General features: G+C 42.5%; 1 protein-coding gene across 1 annotated transcript in view; it reads left to right on the top strand.

The window, feature by feature from the left end:
• The window catches only part of WNT8B (Wnt family member 8B), a 522,248-nt gene that overhangs the window by 466,316 nt on the left and 37,595 nt on the right, over positions 1-18,337 (top strand). Inside the window, exon 4 of the mRNA XM_069240365.1 lies at positions 5,756-5,881. Within this exon, the coding sequence (XP_069096466.1) occupies positions 5,756-5,881 (126 nt within the window). The remainder of the gene's footprint in view (positions 1-5,755; positions 5,882-18,337) is intronic.

Genomic DNA, 18,337 nt, shown 5'->3' with positions numbered 1-18,337 from the left:
GAAAGGAAGCATGTGTAGGTTTCGCTCTTAAATGTAGCCATTCCACTATGTTTACTGTAAACACAAAGTAGGCACCTTAACATTTGTTGTGCTTTACAAAGATGAGGCTCGCCATCCGCAGGGAACAGGGCAATATAGCTGTACTACAAAGGGGAAATGTGCAGTACTAATAACAATGAACGACAGTGTACTTCATTTTACAAAGTACTGATATACCATTACAAATAGCCTTTATTTACATTATGTAAATGTAGTCCGAGCAAGCACTCTTCAAGAGAATTTTATCCATGCGGTGTAACGGGGGCATATTTTGGGAAGACAGTATTTTTTTAGAACCGTACTTTTATATAAAAAGCAATACTACAGCTTACAAATGTTATATCTTACATCCTTGGGTTGGTATTTCCTCATACTTTTTGCCTTTACTGGTCCTCTTTTGTTGAATACATTTTGCTTGACATTTGGACTTTGTGCACTTTACCACTGCTAATCGCTGCTAAAGTGATTGTGCTCTCTCCTTCAACATGGTAAAATTGGTCAATGCCTAACTGGCACATTTAATTCACCTGTGAGTCCCTAGTAAATGATGCTACCTATCCCCGGTGCTTGGAAATTAAATGCTACAAGTAGGGCTGCAGCTCCAATTGTGCCACCCACTAAAGTAGCCTTTTAAAACATGTCTCAGACCTGCCACTGTAGCCTATAGTGCAATTATAAACTGCTGTTTGGATTTGGCAAATGAACCCTTTTGCCAGGTCCAAACTTTCCTTTTTAATACTTATGACACCATTAAAGTAAGCCCTAAAGATTCATAGGGGAAGGTGCATGGTATTTAAAAAAGTAGGACACGTGGATTTAAATTTACAGGTCCTGGTATTGAAACAACCCCTAAATGTGTTTTTCTCTACCTAACACCTCCATTGGCTAACCCTGGATTACTTTCTTACATTTAATAAGTGCTAACCTTGTACCGAAAACAGATAGAGATCTGCTGTTTAGACACTAAGGGCCTGATTCTAACTTTGGCGCACGGTGTTAAACCGTCCCAAAAGTGGCGGATATACCACCTACCGTATTACGAGTCCATTATATCCTATGGAACTCGTAATACGGTAGGTGGTATATCCGCCACTTTTGGGACGGTTTAACACCGTCCTCCAAAGTTAGAATCAGGCCCTAAATAATTGTAATTTAACATTATCTTAATGGTATAGTAGGATTTTAAGTCACAATTCTGAAAATGCCACTTTTAGAAAGATGAGCATTTGTGCCTTCTGCCAGCCTCCTGGGTCAAATGACTGTGACTGGATCTGCTGGTGAGTTTTGTGTATTTCTCCAAGACAGTGGCACAAAAGGGACTAGGTGTGGGCAAAATGGCTGTAGGGAGAGCTTTGCCCTGCCCCACTTACACTTCACAGGGCTTGCCTCCGGTACACCCAAAGGAACTTGACACCAGCCTTTTATCACCCTAGGAAGTTTGGAGCCTTGACAGGGGAAGGGAAGAGCTTTCCAGAACCAGACGTCGAGGTAGGATAGGATGTCCCTCCACAACAAAAGGCTGAGACCAGGTATAAATATTGGCCACTCTTTAAAACATTACTGGACCTGTGGAAACCATCAAAGAAGGTCTGCCCTACTTCTACTACCAGAGGACTGCCTTGCTGGCTTAGAAGAAAGACTGGACCTGCTTACCTTCATCCCAGGTTAACCCAAAGGAACTGCAATGGTCAGTTGGCTGACCTCCCGTGTGAACTACAGGGACATAGCAAGCTCCAGAGGCATCCTTGTAACTGTCCAGCTGACTTGCCACAACTGGACCTGTCAGGACCTGCAAATGGACCTCCCTGAGTCCTGCTGGTGGCCTCTTCATGGGAGAGCTCTGCTCCCCAAGAGGCCCCACCCAGGTCCTAGACCCTTGGCTGCCTGTCTAACTGTAAGTTCCATGAAATCTGACGCAGCGTGATGCAACCTCACGCAGGACCTCACAACCCAGCACATTGTAGCTCCTGATCAATGGCTTCACTAGACCAACACTGTGTGATGTAACTTGACGCATGACCTTGCATTGCGCCCCCACAGATCCTGATCGGAACCCCCACTGCGTGACGCAAATTGATGCCGGAGCTCGCATTACAGCTCTTGATTGTAACCGACTTAGCATGTCACAATTCGATGCAGGACTTTGTATTACAGCACTGCCCATCTCCTAATCAGGAATGACGCCAAGTGACACAAAACCTTGCATCAAGGACATAATGTACAACTATCTGTGAGACTAACCTGGTTCCTGCATCTGGTCCGCATTCCATAGCACTCAGACTGACCTTGTGCCTTTGTATCGATTCAGCACAACCAGATGACCCCAGCTGACGCTTTGTGCTTCTTGGTGCTATTTTTATCTAAAACTAAACTTGAATATCTCCGGTTCAGCTGCTTAACTTTTTGTCAATCTGGTATAATTTTATTTAATAAAATCTACTCTATTTTTCTTGTGTTGTGTGTTCACCTTATTAGTGTTTGTATGCTGCATAAATACTTTACATATTGCCTCTAAATTAAGCCTGACTTTTGTGACAACCTACCAGAGGGTTAAGCACAGGTTAATTTATTGACTTTTGTAGGTCACCCTGACAAGGATTGTGGGTATTGAGGGAGTGAGGCTTCCACCATCTCAATCAATAACCCAATTTCTTACAACAAGTGATAGCGCGCCAGAGCCTTGATAAGTAAACTTACAAGGAGACACGCCTAGGTCGATTAACCTTTGGACCACATTTGGGGACTTCCTAGTAAGAGAAGTCTTTTCGGCATCACAGATCAATAAATCAATACCTCAATCAATATTCACAATAACTAATCATCAAGCTAATCAATAACATTTAATAAGAATCAATAAGTTGAACACGCCATGGCCTTTCAGTCATGAATAACCACACCAATTTAGTTAAGTGTTAGGATATTTATTTCCCTATTGTTTACAATCTAATGTCATTTCTGTTAATCTCATTAGCAATCAATCGCATTAGGAATTTATCTAATTAGTACTTAGATCGCAGTTAATCAATGCATAGAGAATATCCAATCAGTATTTAGGCCCATCATTATTATAAAGCAACTCAGCAAAGATTCGTTAATACATGATTCAACATAGCAAGAACTCAGTCATTTGTCTATTTGCGTCAGACATTTGTGAACACCTTAACTAACCTCAAATTAGCATCGGCATGTTGGGCTTCATGCAGAACAATTTAGCAAACACAAACTTAGAAAACATCCAAACTATGGACTCTATCAAAATAGCAGTTGGTACCTAGAAAGGAAAGGCAAACAGACAATTACAATTTTGCATCAGATAGATACCAATCCAAGAGATCAGCAAACAGCGTCAGTCTTCGTCCTCAGGACATCAGTCAATTCACCATCAGCAGATATAGGATGAGGCAAAGTCTCAATGTAGCATAGTTAAGGAATAGGGTCTTCCCTCATAGGAAGGAGAAGCCAGTATCAAGTAAGGAACGGGTACTTTTGGAGAGAGGTGATGGATGCGATAGCTGAAATGACTGGCTTGGATATGCCTTTCTCCCCTGTGATGGCGTTGCTGGGCCTGCTGGATGGGGTGCCGTCGGAGTGGAGACGCCTGGTGGGTATGCTGCTTTTGCTGGCAAAGAGAAGAGTGGCGATTTTTTGGTGACGGGGTAGGGCTTCGCGGAGGTCTGATTGGTTGCGTGATGCTGCATTCTGTCAAGAGCAGCTGTCAATCTTTTGGGAGCTGGCCCCGGTGTGCTCTCGCCCTAGAGACATTTGGGCACCTCTCCGCTCCTTTTTGGAGTCTTATGGCTGAATTGAGAGAGCCTCAGCAGCTCATGAGTGTCTATGCATATAACTGATCGGATTGGATATTGCTCCCGTAAGTGTGAAAAATGTTGTTTGGTGGATGATCCTGCTACATGAGTCTGCTCTGCCGCCTCCATCCTTCTATTGTTGTGGCTGTAGTTAAGTTTATACCCTGAGAGCTCCTGCATTCAGATTTACCCCTAGGGGTGTGCTTTATGCTTCTGCTTTTGCCACGTATATGGGATGTTACTTGAACTTATGGCTCGGGACTTGCTGGGAATCTTGTATCATCGGACTATGCCTTTGGTTGTCCCTAGCATTACTGTATGCACACTTATGGACTCCTTGTGCTGTATTCATGGCTCCTGGGGCTGTTGTTGGTGTACTATGCAAAAGTTGTATAAATAAATAAAAAATATATATAAAAATAAAAAAGTAAGGAACGGGTAGAGGATGGTTTAAGGTAACAGGAAGAATAAATCGGCAAAGTCTCAAAAGAATGGCCTAATTTCTCCTTGGGTCGTGGGGTTAAATCAAAACTGTTGAAACTGCCCTTAATTCTTCATTGGGTAATAATTGGCGCATCATTATCTCTGTCCAATAATTCTTCACGCACTTCACCAGAATTTTCCACAAACCACAGTTCTCATGTCACTGATTGGCCCATGTTATTGACGTCCTCATCGGTTGGAATGTCAGGTAAGAAAAGTTACACTTTACTCCAGTCAGTAGTTCCATTGTCTTCTCCTACTCCAGGCAGCCTTGCACCTGTTATGAATTACACTGTTGCATTCAGCAAGATTGTCTCCTTGAGCAAGTCAGGTCTCAGGAGAAAGAATTTACTACGGCTATACACACATAACTTCTGGAAAAGTACAGCTTCATGTCCTTCAGAAAAACAGCACATTGCACGTTAGAAAAATGCAGTTTAATATGAGACCAGGCAGCCAGGCCCAGACCCTCGCTAAGCTAAGGCCTAATGATTAACAAGCAAACTCCTAATACATGACTTAAATTACGATATGTAAATACAAATTCAAAACATTAGTACATAATTAATTCATCATTAATAAGTTTCATTAGTCTTCGTATACATTGGTAGCCACTCCCCGTGGGCACATTTCAAACACGTGCATTATTTTCTATGTTAACACATTTCTATGCAGCTTCATCACACAATATATTGCAAGCTTTTCATGTTAATATTAATTTTAAAACACACACTCCAACACGAGTAAACAATAAAATTATCACAAAAAAAAGATGCAAAATTTGGGGACCGAAGAACATTACTTTACTATTGTCATTCACACACAATATTTTCAAAAGCATTTATATAGCAGACAAATTTTTAAAACAACCTTAACATTCCTTCTGTGATTGTGGGTGTAATGTAATCAGCGGACTCGCTGAAGTTAAAAAAGGTGACCTGGTGGGGCAGGAAGAAATACACAGGTAGAGTCTGCATGAGGATGGTGGCCTAGACCAGTGGTTCCCAACCTGTGGTCTGGGGACCCCTGGGGGTCCGCAAAGCCTCCTCTGGGGGTCCGCGACAGCTTAGAAAATTAAACAATATTAACAGATTAGGTCCCCAGTTTATAGTAATGACTTAGTGGGGGGTCCCCGGACTCCAATAATGAGTCAGTGGGGGTCCCCAGGTCCCAGTAATCATGAAGTGGGGGTCCACAGAAGTCAAAAGGTTGGGAACCACTGGCCTAGACAATGACAAACACTAGCAGGAAACTTTCCTTTCCAGTTATAGTACATTCTAGGGTCTTTCATATTTCTTTCTATACAGAAACTCTTAAAATGTTCATTACGGGACACAATGGCTTCTGTTTGGCTGTAGAACATGCTGGAGGCTGTCTCTCTCACAAGGGACGTTTCAAATTACTTTTCCTCTTTGCTCTTTGTATTGCAGCAAACCGAGAAACCGCGTTTGTCCACGCCATCAGCTCGGCAGGAGTGATGTACACTCTGACCCGGAACTGCAGCCTGGGTGACTTCGAGAACTGTGGCTGCGATGACTCTAGGAATGGACAGTTGGGTAAGAAGAACGCTTGTGCCAGAAACTCAGATTTATTTTAGGGTTACTAATATTATTGTGGCAAAGGTGTAAATATCACATAATACCTCATATTCCGCCTTAGGTAACACAGATAAAGCTGTTATATTAGCGCGGAAGCGTAGAACTTTATGGAAGAACGTCAGACTCCGTGGTCCAATAGGGAACGTTTCACACTCTTCCAAACTGAACCGATGCGTGTAATCCAGAGACAGTTGGTTGTCAAGGTTCCCACAAATTAAGGAACCCCTTTATTCCAAGTGGCACTGATGCTTCGAGTCCATTTTATATAAACACTTCGTGGGTTGTTGTTGTTTTGCCGGTGTCTAGGGCTTTCAGAGAAATTAGCTGGGTTTTTATCTAGAGCATTAGACAATGACTACCAAATCTATACGAAAGTGACTAATCACTGCACTAATCTAAACCTGCCAGTAAGCATGTGTGTCTAAACAGGGGCATTTGAATTAAATGCCAATGTCAGAAAAGGCTGCAGGGGTCCACTATTGAGGCAATTATTTCGGTCAATGCAATTTTTCAGTGCCATATTGTTCAGAGAGCAAAGGGGTCTAAAAACATTCAGTTGTTTTAGATCATCTTCCTATAGGTCGTGCACTATATACTTTTAGAGTTAGAGAATTACTAAGCAGCATGATAAATGCATAGAGAGGATGACCTCAGGGGCGTAGCTTGGCCGGTAGGACGGGATGGGGGTGGGAGAAATTGGGGTTGGAGAAGATTCGGATTTTCCAACAATCACGCTGGCATATGATGTCAGAACACATTAAATGGCAAGCAGGAAACATGTGAGGATAGGAGGGGCTAAAAGGGCAGTGGATAGGCAGACTAATGCAGATTGGTAGGTGGACTGAAAGAGCGAAAACACAATATTTTGTAAAATAACCAGCATTTTTTAAGACTTTCAAAGCAGAGAGGGAGTGTGCATTTTCGTCTGTGTATATGTACAAATTCCTTGTGAAATCTGACAAACACCTTACCATACCCAGCTGAAAGCACCTGTACTCAACCATTGTCCAGAAAATACATTTATTAGGGGATGTGACACGCCCACTGAAGCTACACCCCAGCTGACCTCTCACTTTAATATTGTATTTCAATATTCAGACAGAGCCATTACATGAATTTATAACTGGCTAGAAACGAAAATGATCTGAAGTACACAATAAATAACTGAAGTCCACTCCAAGAGGCATACATTTACTCTTCAATGATGTTACAGAAGCACCTGTGGGGCATTCATTGCCAGTGGCTGAGATTAATTCAGGCATCCTTCCATCACCTTGTGGTTTTTCCTGCTTTCAACCTGGGCCTCAGTTCTATGATCAGCCACATTCCACACCAGTTTTTCACGGATTGTGGCATTCTGGACAGAGATCCGCACTATGCATATTAGTTTTGGTCCTACTCCAATAGGAACAGTCCAGTCTGAACTGCCAGGCCAGATCCCATCCAGATCGGAACACCAGCAACCGATAATCGGTTTTGAGCTACTTTGTTCTTCTCAAATGAGGTATAGCTTAAGTCCCGTGGCACAGTGAGCATTGAGGCCTTGAGGCATCTGCTGCTAAAACAACAAGGTGATGAAAGGGACTCTTGGCTGAATCTCAGCCATTGGCAACCACTTGAGTCACATTCTAGACCATTTATTTGCTCCCACTGTGCCATATAGAGATCTGCCTTATGCAAATTAGTTTTGGTCCTGCTCCAAGAGGAGCAGTCCATTTCAAACTGCCAGGCTGGTTCCTCTACAGATGGGAACACAGACAACCCTAGACTGGTTTCCACCTTTTTAATGCCTAAGTTGAGATACAGCTTAGTTCTTTGGCACACTGCGCACAATTGCAAAGACATATGAGCAAAATATCTTGGGAAGGACAAACAGTATAAGTAATCCTCTAAAGAGGACATCATTTTTGGTCAAATCTATTGGACATAATTAGCACTGAGGTTTTGTAGATCCCAAAGCTAGGTGTCAAGGTATTTCACTGCTACCTTGTCAGAACAAGACTGAGTTGTTGTTAGCAGTGATCAAATCCCATCTAGATTTTTGCAGTACCATTCCAGCTTGCCAAGTGAGACCATCATTCTGAGTGTTCTCTGCACACATGCCTCCAAATATAATCTGGAGGATCTTGCCTTGGGAAAATAGCAAACTGTATCTGTTGGACTTGATGGACTTAGGGTGTTCTTCTCCAAAATCTTTTTGCCTACCTCCTCTATTTTTCTGACTTCATTTTTGCTGGTATTTGAACTCTGTGCACTTCAACACTGATAACCAGTGCTAAAGTGTTTGTCTTCTCGCCGCCAAACATGGTATTATTGGTTTAATCCCAATTGGCACATTTAATGCACTTATAAGTTCCTAGTAAATTGGTGCTACCTGTACCCAGGGCCTGTAAATTAAATTCTATTAGTGAACTTGCAGCACTGATTGTGCCACCCACTTAAGTAGCATTTTACCAGGTTTCAGACCTGCCATTGAAGAGCCTGTAAGTGCAACTTTACACTGCCATGTTAACCTGGCAAAATAACCCTTTTGCCAGGCCCAAATCTTCCCATTTTATACATTTTAAGTCACTCCTAAGGTAGGCCCTGGACAACCCAGAGGGCAAGGGGTAACGTATTTAGAAGGCAGGACATGTACTTTTTAGTTTTACATCTCCTGGTAGTGAAAAACATTCAAAGTCGTTTTTCACTACCTCAAGGCCTATCTATCCCATTGGATAACATTGGGATTACCTTATTACATCTTATAAGTGTATTTGCCAATCTGGAAGAGATCAACATTTCGAGTTTGGTGTCTCTGGACTCTCAGTTTAAAATCACATCTTATGGTGAAGTTAGATTTTACACTGCAATTATGAAAATGCCACTTTAAGAAAGTTGGCATTTTCTCACTTTAGCCATTTGGTACCTACTCCCTGCCGCTGCCCACTTGGGGTTGGTTGACAGCAGGGCTTTGTGTATTCCCAATAGAAAGACATACGCTATAGGAGCTTAAGTGTGACTTGATGGGCCACACTGGCAGAATGTGAGGGAGGAGCTGGACACAGCCCTACTTACGCCTGAATATGCTGTTTCCTGTCCCCACACACAGGGCTACATAACTCCCTGTAGTGAGTCTGGAGCCAGGGCAGGATGGACAAGACCTCTGTGCACTTCAAAGGCCTGTCATAGAAGCCTCCCCCTCTTCAGAGACTCAAATTGGTATAAGCACGGGACTTCAGTACACTTCTGGACCTGTGGATACTCTGCCAGGAAGGACTACTGTGCTGCTGAATGACTGCCACTTTGCTGGACTGCTCTCTGCTGGACTCCTGAGTTGCTGTGCTGACCTACTGCCTGCTGCCCTCTGCCTGTGTGAGAAGGTGTGGACCTGTATCACTTGAACCCAGAGTGACTCCAAGGACTAGTTGACTGGCTTCCTCATCCGATGTCTCAGGGACATAAAAGACTTTCAGCCACCCAGCTTCTGCATCTGGAATCTGCCATATTTGAGACCCTTGGAAGTGGATTTAAGGTGCTTTCTCAGCAGAACCAACAAATCCTCTGCTGAGTGACACATCCCGACCCAAACCAATGCACCTTTTTGGCTAAGCGGCGCATCTTCAAGCAGAACCAGCTCATCACCACTGTTGCGTTGATTAGACCTGTTGCAACAGACTCGCATCACAGCCACATCCCGCATCTTGGGTTCGAATCATCGCCTTAGAAACCAATACTGCGCAACCCTTCTCCCGGCACTAGCTCCTCTCAACTCCCATTGACGGCAGCCTTGATGACGAAACACCACATCGCAGCTTCACCACTCATTGCAACCGATGCATTGTCTTGAACTGCGCAACGCATCTTCGACACTGGCCTTGGCATCACAAGCCCTGTTGACAAGATCCTCAACGTTGATGCAGCAAGACCTCACAACACAGTCTCGCCTCATCTCGGAACTAACACCGCCTTGACTGCGTGACACATCTTTGACTCTGATCCACACAACACTCCACAGCCGAGATTTAAGGTACTTTGGTTCAGCGTGCCTAACTGGGTCTCTGTTGCTGGCCCATGCTAAATCATGGTTGGCTTGAACAATTGACTTTGTCTAGGTCTGGCGTGACCAGATATCCCCAACAGTGCTTCTTGGCACTATTTTTACTTAAAAGTTTGAAATTTAATATCACGGGTTCTACTCACTGGATTTCTGTTGTTTTAGTCTTGGTTTATGTATTACCTTCAGATCTATTTTTTAACCTGGTGTGGAATCCTCACTATTTTACTGTTTGAAGTGTTGCACAAATACTTTACACATTGCCTCTAAGTTAAACCTGCCTGCTCTGTACCAAGCTACCAGAGGAGTAGCACTGGTTAATTAAGGGTTTGCCTGTGCCTTACACTGACTAGTATTGTGGTTGCTGTTTAACCAGGGATTACACCCCAGTCAACCACCATCCCATTTTCTAACCGTATCCACATATTTTCCCCAGTCTTCCTCAAAAGCTATGAATGGGGGAGTAAAATTGTTCTGTGGTAAAACTGTAAGTTGTGGTAGTGTGTTCATCTTGGGCAATTTTACCATCACATAAATCTGAAGCACAGGATGTTGGGCCATGAAACTCCAGACCCAAAACCATGAAGTAAAAAATACTATTTTCTGAAGTCTTAAAGTTTGGATTAACTTTCAGATATCTGCATAAATGCTATAGGGTGTTAACACTTGGGAAATCAGACCTTTACCAAACCACAAAACCCTATATACCCATACTACACAAAAACTATCACAAAAGATTTTGCAACAAATGCACACTGCTCTGTGGCACAAGAATGTGATTGTATGGTGTTAAGTTCTGCCAGCGCATGACATATATGGTGCAAAAATGGAAATACATTAGAAAAAGTGGAGCATCTGACAGAAAAGTCCAGTTTGAACTAAAACATACTTCTAATAAAGGCAACAGTAAATGAACGCCACTTAACAAAACAACATTTAAACAAAACCAATACTTGTTAGTTACTTATCATAATGATTCTAAATCAGTTCTGAAAGTCATGACCTATATCACTATTTTAATTATACAAACAATTTCAGTAGTCATAATAATATTTATTGTAAATTATAGGCCGTATTATAGAAAATATTCACTGTTGCAAAAAAAGCAAGGCTAACTTTATTGCACTTTTTAAAACGAATAAATTGATTCTAAATCTTTTTTGATGTGTCAAAGATTTAAACAAAGAAATCCTAGTACATGAACACAGTTTTAAAAGAACTGTGCTAACTAATATTGTGTTTTTTTGTGTTACTCGTGTGAAATAAAATGCCTCAAGCACAATCCCATTTGCATTTCAAAAGAATATTTATACCCTTCACTTCATTTTTTTCATGAACATAGAGTGAAATCAGTTGGAATTATGCTCTCTTTGGTCCAAGTTTTGTTTGCTTCATTCCCTACTTACATTGGGAAAAAATGTGAAATTGAATTTACCATTTTTCCACTAATGCAAGTTTCTACAATGCAGCTAATGAACTTTAATGATAGAATTAGAAATAAATAATTATGATTACAATAATGACAAGTATGATAGCCATGTTTATAACTAAGATATTTAAAGCAATAAACGCATATATTCATGACCTATATAACTCTTCAAAATAGCAAGAGTGATTAGTGATAAATTGTATAAGGAGCTGCTAGAAGATGCACAAATTCCATATAGTAACATTCCAAATGTAGAATGCTCTGCCCACGACTTGTCCTTAGTAAGAACCCTAGGAGCCCTAGGCATGTTTTGTATAAACGGACGTATGAATACGGATCGCCCAGCAAAACAGACCTTTCGAATAGGTGACCCTACACAACCAAAAAACTATTACCTAATAAGTTTATTGGATGTAGGCGAAAAGGTATTTCCAAAGTTATTACTGGGGTTATTTAGATTATGGGCAGAGGAAAATGATTTGATACCAATAGAGCAAGGTGGTTTAAAAGAAGGCCACTCGACAATTGACCACTGTTTCAGCCTGTGGTCATTAGCAAACAAATCAATTGAAATGCGAGGAAGTCTGTTTTGCTGCTTTGTTGACTTCCGCACTGCATTTTTTTGGTAGATAGAAAATTGCTGTGGGATATGTTAAAACAGTTAGGGATTGATTTTGATTTATTATTCCTCCTTCAGGGTTTGCATTCACAAAACTGGGCTCAAGTAATTTTAGATATGAGTGGTTCACTTTCAAAGACATTCACCATAAGGAATGGCTTACGCCAACGGTGTGTTCTGGCTCCATTATTATTTACTATATTTCTGTCAGACTTACCAGGGTTGCTGAAGGAGGCTAAAGGTTTATGCCCAAAAATGAACGGGGCACATACCTCCTGCTTATTATACTTATTATATTTCAAAGAAAATTAGATGTGTTTAATTCTTATTGCCAAAGAAAAAAACATTTGTAGTAAATATGGATAAAACAAAAATAATGTCAATAGGGAAAAAGAAGAGTATATTCACCTACTACTTGGGAGGAGAAAAAGTAGAGGAGGTAAAAATATATAAATATTTAGGCATGTGGTTTGATTTGGAACTGAGATGGAAAGATCATATCGATGCTCTAAAGAATAGAGCTCTAACATCGGTTTGGGGATTGAAACAGTTCAGCTAGAAATATGGAGGACCTTCCCTTCAGCCGGTTGTCTCTGCTTTCAACACTATGGCACGCCCTCAGTTTCAATATGGGGTTGAAGTTTAAACATTCTCTGGGAAATTAAATTGGGAGGCAGAAGAAACCACGTATGTAAGGCGTATCCTATCATTTCCTCCTTCAAGCATGATACAAGCTATAAGAGCAGAGGGGGGTCATTCTGACCCTGGCGGTAATTACCGCCATGGCGGAGGTCGGCGGTAGCACCGCCAACAGGCTGGCGGTGCACCGCTGGGCATTCTGACCGCGGCGGTTCAGCCGCGGCCAGAAACGGAAAGTCGGCGGTGTCCCGCCGACTTTCCGCTGCCCTTGAGAATCCTCCATGGCGGCGGAGCGCGCTCCGCCGCCATGGGGATTCTGACACCCCCTACCGCCATCCAGTTCCTGGCGGTTCTCCCGCCGGGAACAGGATGGCGGTAGGGGGTGCCGCGGGGCCCCCGTAAGAGGGCCCCAAAAAGAATTTCAGTGTCTGCCTAGCAGACACTGAAATTCGCGACGGGTGCAACTGCACCCGTCGCACCTTCCCACACCGCCGGCTCAATTCTGAGCCGGCGTCCTCGTGGGAAGGGTGTTTCCCGCTGGGCTGGCGGGCGGACTTTCGGCGGTCGCCCGCCAGCCCAGTGGGAAAGCCAGAATGGCCGCCGCGGTCTTTTGACCGCGGAGCGGTCTTTCGGCGGGAACCGCGTGGCGGGCGGCGACCGCCGTCCGCCGCGGTCAGAATGACCCCCAGAATGTCAAATGACGGCGTGGACCTACCAGGGACTGCAAGCCTTGTTTAATTTTGGTTAAGTATAAGAAATGAGGGAATTGCAAAGATTGCAAGAATGTGTAAAGAAGAAATAATAGCAAGTGAATTACACTGGGCATCACAAGTGAGAGGACGGATAGAAAATATTTGCGTCCTCTTAGGTTTCCCTGGTATCCAGTGGTGTGGAGATCCAATTTCAAAGCAATCTTTACGTATAATGTTAAACAAGAGGGCAAGAGAGGCAGATTTGAAGTATTTGGAATGTAAAATTTCCACTAAGTTTATGGTAGGTGGATGGAGGAATCCCAATAGTTTCCCTTATATAGAGGCCCTACCTGACCAAAGATTAAGGGACGCAGTGCTACAGTTTAGAATCGGTTTAAACCCAGGGTATAGGGACAGTAAAGCAAAAGCAATTCTTAAGGATGCTCAGGGCCTCTGCACTTGTGGCTTACTACAGAACTGCAATACTCAACTTATACGTTTGGATTGCCAGTGGTTTTTAGAAGTGCGTAGGAAGTTTTTAAAACCAATTTTAAGGAATATAATATTATAAATCGGGATCAAGCACTTAAATTACAAGTAGACATGAGCTCTTTGAATGTAACCTGCACGCTGGGCAGATTTTTAATTGGATCACAAGAGGTCTTAATTGGTCTCATAGGGTCTAGTTGAATGTAAGAAGTGAAGCTGAATAAGAGATGGTATTTTTTAGATGAACAAAGTTTATAAATTGATTGTTTTAAAAATTACAAGGTTTGATCGTAATATAGGACAATTATTTTGCTATAATGAGGCCCAAAACAAAATGTGGTGTCACTTTATTTAGGATTTGCCCTCATCGAAATTATGAGAACTAAAGGCTTAGCAGAATTGTAAGTAGGAAAGTGAATACGAACAATGCACTTTGTAAATTAGTAGGAAAATGAGATTTGTATTTGAGTTTAGAATAATTAATTGAATTATGTAAGGAGGGTATGGTAATTATGAATTGGAACAAACCAAGAATACTGTATGGGAAGGTATTATGTAATAGATAATTTTATTGAATTATTGTATTGTTTATTGTATCTCACACTTTTAAGGTTTTTAAGCCAAATAAAGAAGTTATACAAACAAAGAGTGATTAGTGCATTTGGGGTCCATCTCGACAAAGGAATCTGAGGGGAACCTGTACACGGATGTATTCTGTTCCAGAGGCATTCCAATTCCCAGCAAATTCTTATTAGATGTCCCAGTCCTGTTATGAGCTCTGCTTCCTTAGCGTTTTTAAGTTCATGTAGCACATGACTTCTATTTTGGAGGCCATATGTTTGTTGGTGCATCTAGAGTTTGCTTATATCTCCATTTCACATCCATTCTTTTATTGATAATTTTGCTAATTATTTGTAAAGAATGTGGGTGCAGAACCTTATAAGGCAATCTTTGTAGAACCTGATTTGATTAATTATTTTCCTTGGAAAATAAGGACCTCATTACGACATAGGTGGTAAATGCCGCCTCCCGCCACGGCGTCGGTCACCGTGGCTTCAGCCGACCGCCATAATATGACTGTAGCCGGAATTCCACCAGAAGGCTGGCGGAATTCCGGTTACGGTTATGGCCGCGGACGGCGGTAAGGTGGCACTGCTGCCAGCAGCAGCGCCACGTCAGTAGACCGCCGCAGACCGTATCATGATCCATGATGCTGCCTGGCAGTGTATTGCTGGTGGACACTGCTTCTGACAGCCGCACCCCATCCCGTCTCCTGCCGGCAGGTAAGTGGGGTGCTCCGACACGGGAGAGGGTGTTGTGTGTGTGTGTGTGTGGGGGGGTGTATATGTTTCTGTGTGCATGCATGCGGGTGTGGGGTGTGTGGAATGCGTGTGTGCATGAATGGATGTGAGTTTGCGTGTATGTTGTGTTGCGTGAATGCGTGTGTGCTTGTATGTGTCGCAATGGTTCTTGTGGCGGTAAGAAAGCCACGGAAACCATGGCGGTGGGCGGGGTTATATTCCCGTGGGTGGCCTAGTGCCGGCCACACTAGTCTCCAGCCCGGCGGTCGTTATCGCTGTGGCGGTCGGTGTGGTACACTGGCGATTTGGCTTTTGCCAAACCGCCAATGTCACATATTGGCGGTATGTACCGCCAGCCTGTAGGTGGTACTACCGCCACTATAACACCGACCGCCGGGGTCATAATGACCCCCTAAATATTTTTTCATTTAAAAAACATTACTTTCCATATCAATGTTTTCTCTGGAATTATGCATTTAATTTGCATCTGTAGGTGATTATTTGGTAAACAATTGTTAACTTTTATTTAAGTATTTTTGTCATTGGATGACCCATACTATTCAGTCCACTATGACCAATAGATTTTTAAGGGAAATGGAACATATCATGGGATATAGTCACGAAAGTCATTTATGAGTACGGAAAGTCATACGCCAGTATTACTACTTCAGTTACTCATAATTTCTATTCACAAACCTCTTGTCTTTCCGATCTCCTCTGTGAAGAGCTCTCCTCAACAAGTTTACATATAGAGATCTCCGATTTACCAGTAAATGTGTGTGACTAACAGGAGTGGTTGGAAAATTCGGAACAATCACTTGGAAAAAAAGGAGGGGTTTAGAGAACGTATGAAAGTTTTTTTGGATTGACATGCACATACAAAAGCACACCCACAAATAAGTAAACCGATTGCAGTTCACAAACGTTGCATTACCATCTACTACATTAGTACTATTGATAAAAGAGTCTTAAATCTACTCCAGCTAAGCCTTGGAGTAAGTCAACACATAGCCAAACACTAGTTTTATTGCCCTGAAGGCAGGGAATTGCACTACACTAAGACCACATAGTAAATAATATAAATTAACTTTACAAATAAATTGTAACTTTAAAAAAAAAAAAAAGAAATTTACAATATAGTTTTGGTAATTAATTTTCTAATTTTAAATATTTTGTAAGTATAATTGAAATAAGTTATTTAAAACAAAATGTCATTATACTAAATTATACAATTTTGATTTCATTTTAAAAACATTGAATTTAATTGAGAACATATTTGTATTTATTAGAAAATATTTCTAATCCACACATATAAGCAAGACTCAGACATGTTCAACACATCTAAAACTACAAGGGGGTGAAGAAATTTAACAGGCAGGACTTTGTCACCCACCAACAACAGAACGTAATTACAACATATGCACTCTACTGAGATTGTATGGGCGGCAGATCATGTTGTTACCTCTAATGATCAAAAATAAAGGTAACTGCTGTGTCTGTCTCTTCCACAGCAACGTTTCTCTTAATCCAGGTAAAATACACTATACATAATAGAGTGAATGTGTTGCACCCTGTGAGTGAGGAGAAGAGGAGTCTAGTAGAAGAGGAGGTATGTAAGAGTGTTACAGTTTAGTTTTTTAACTTAATATATGTAAGTTGTATGGTGTTTGGGTCAGGTGTGTGTTAATTTCCTATTTACTTCCATTCAGAGTTCTCTGCCTTAGGGGTAGAGTTCCCCACCCTCGGAACAGAGAACTCCCCTGACAAGCAAAGCCGGTCGGCACCGCCCACCACACCGGGGCCCTCCCTACCAGGTGCAGCTGCAGGGCTAAGCAAATATCAAGTTTGCAGGCCCAACACTGTGCCTTCCACCAAGGGTAAGAGAGATCTCAGCCTCGAGGAGTCACTCTCGAAGGCTGCTGTGAAGAAGATGTAAGCGTCCAGTGGGTTCGACGCCAGTCTCTCGACAAAGGCAACACCAACAGATTCTCAGCACCAGATTTGGATATCTTGATCACTCCTTCCTTTATGGAAGATTTATTCCATAATCTGATGGAAGACATAGGGCCTGATTCTAACTTTGGAGGACGGTGTTAAACCGTCCCAAAAGTGGCGGATATACCACCTACCGTATTACGAGTTCCATAGGATATAATGGACTCGTAATACGGTAGGTGGTATATCCGCCACCTTTGGGACGGTTTAACACCGTCCTCCAAAGTTAGAATCAGGCCCATAGTGTCACTGGGGTTGATGTGACCATATAATTGAACTATAGCCTGACAGAACAGCGTCCTAGAGTCTTCATTCGCAAGGACTCTGGGGATGCATGTGAGAGGGAACTAGTAATGCATCAAATTAAGTTGCTCAAGGTAAAGGACCAAACAGAGCTACAAAGCCAAATAGAAGTTCCTGCACACAACATCAGGATCCCTGAAGTACCTAAAAATGTGAAGAAGGAAGATATAGTTAGAATGGTTAAGACTCGGTCCTGTCAAATTTTACCAAGCCTGAAAAAAGATGACATCCTGGACAGAATCTAGAGAGGGGGACATGTACTTTCTGCTCAGCCACTCCCCATGACATCCTGACATGTGTCCACTACTTTATACAGAACAAAAAAACTATGGCAGCTGTGAGACAACAATCTATTATAACATTTGAGGTTGCGAAGGTGTGGGTCTACCAGGATCTTTCAGCTATTACAATGCAGAAGTGATGCACAGTCTGCCTAATAATGGACTTCCTTCAGAGCAAGGGGATCAATTACAGATGAGGACACCCTGTCTGCCTGATATCTCAATGGGACAGCACTCTTGACCAGCTGACCTGCTGAGAGCTCTCTCAGGAGCATCACATTTGCTGGGTCTAAATTTCCTGATGTCCCTCAAGACTCCCAATGTACTGAGGATCCACTTCCCTCGGCCTGGCTGCTCCCCTACATAGCCCTGGCCATTGAGCAAAAATGGCATGCCCTAGTAGAGGAGTAAGGGATCACAGTCGTTGGCTGACACAATGGCTGAGGAAAGACAGGCACTGAGTGACACCTTGCAACAAACTGGAGAGACAGCTATGAAGAACAAAGCAACCTAGCTACAAGGCCTGCACTGGCGTAGCCCCTTTCAATCTATGGGAGAGTTTCATGGGAAAAGCAGACAACACTTGCTCTCCTTTTTGTTCGTCTGATGCAAGGAGAGGTGTAGCCACCA

The sequence above is a fragment of the Pleurodeles waltl genome, chromosome 6 (assembly GCF_031143425.1).
Source record: "Pleurodeles waltl isolate 20211129_DDA chromosome 6, aPleWal1.hap1.20221129, whole genome shotgun sequence".
NCBI classification, from domain to species: domain Eukaryota; kingdom Metazoa; phylum Chordata; class Amphibia; order Caudata; family Salamandridae; genus Pleurodeles; species Pleurodeles waltl.
This window is presented reverse-complemented; position numbering and strand designations above follow the sequence as displayed.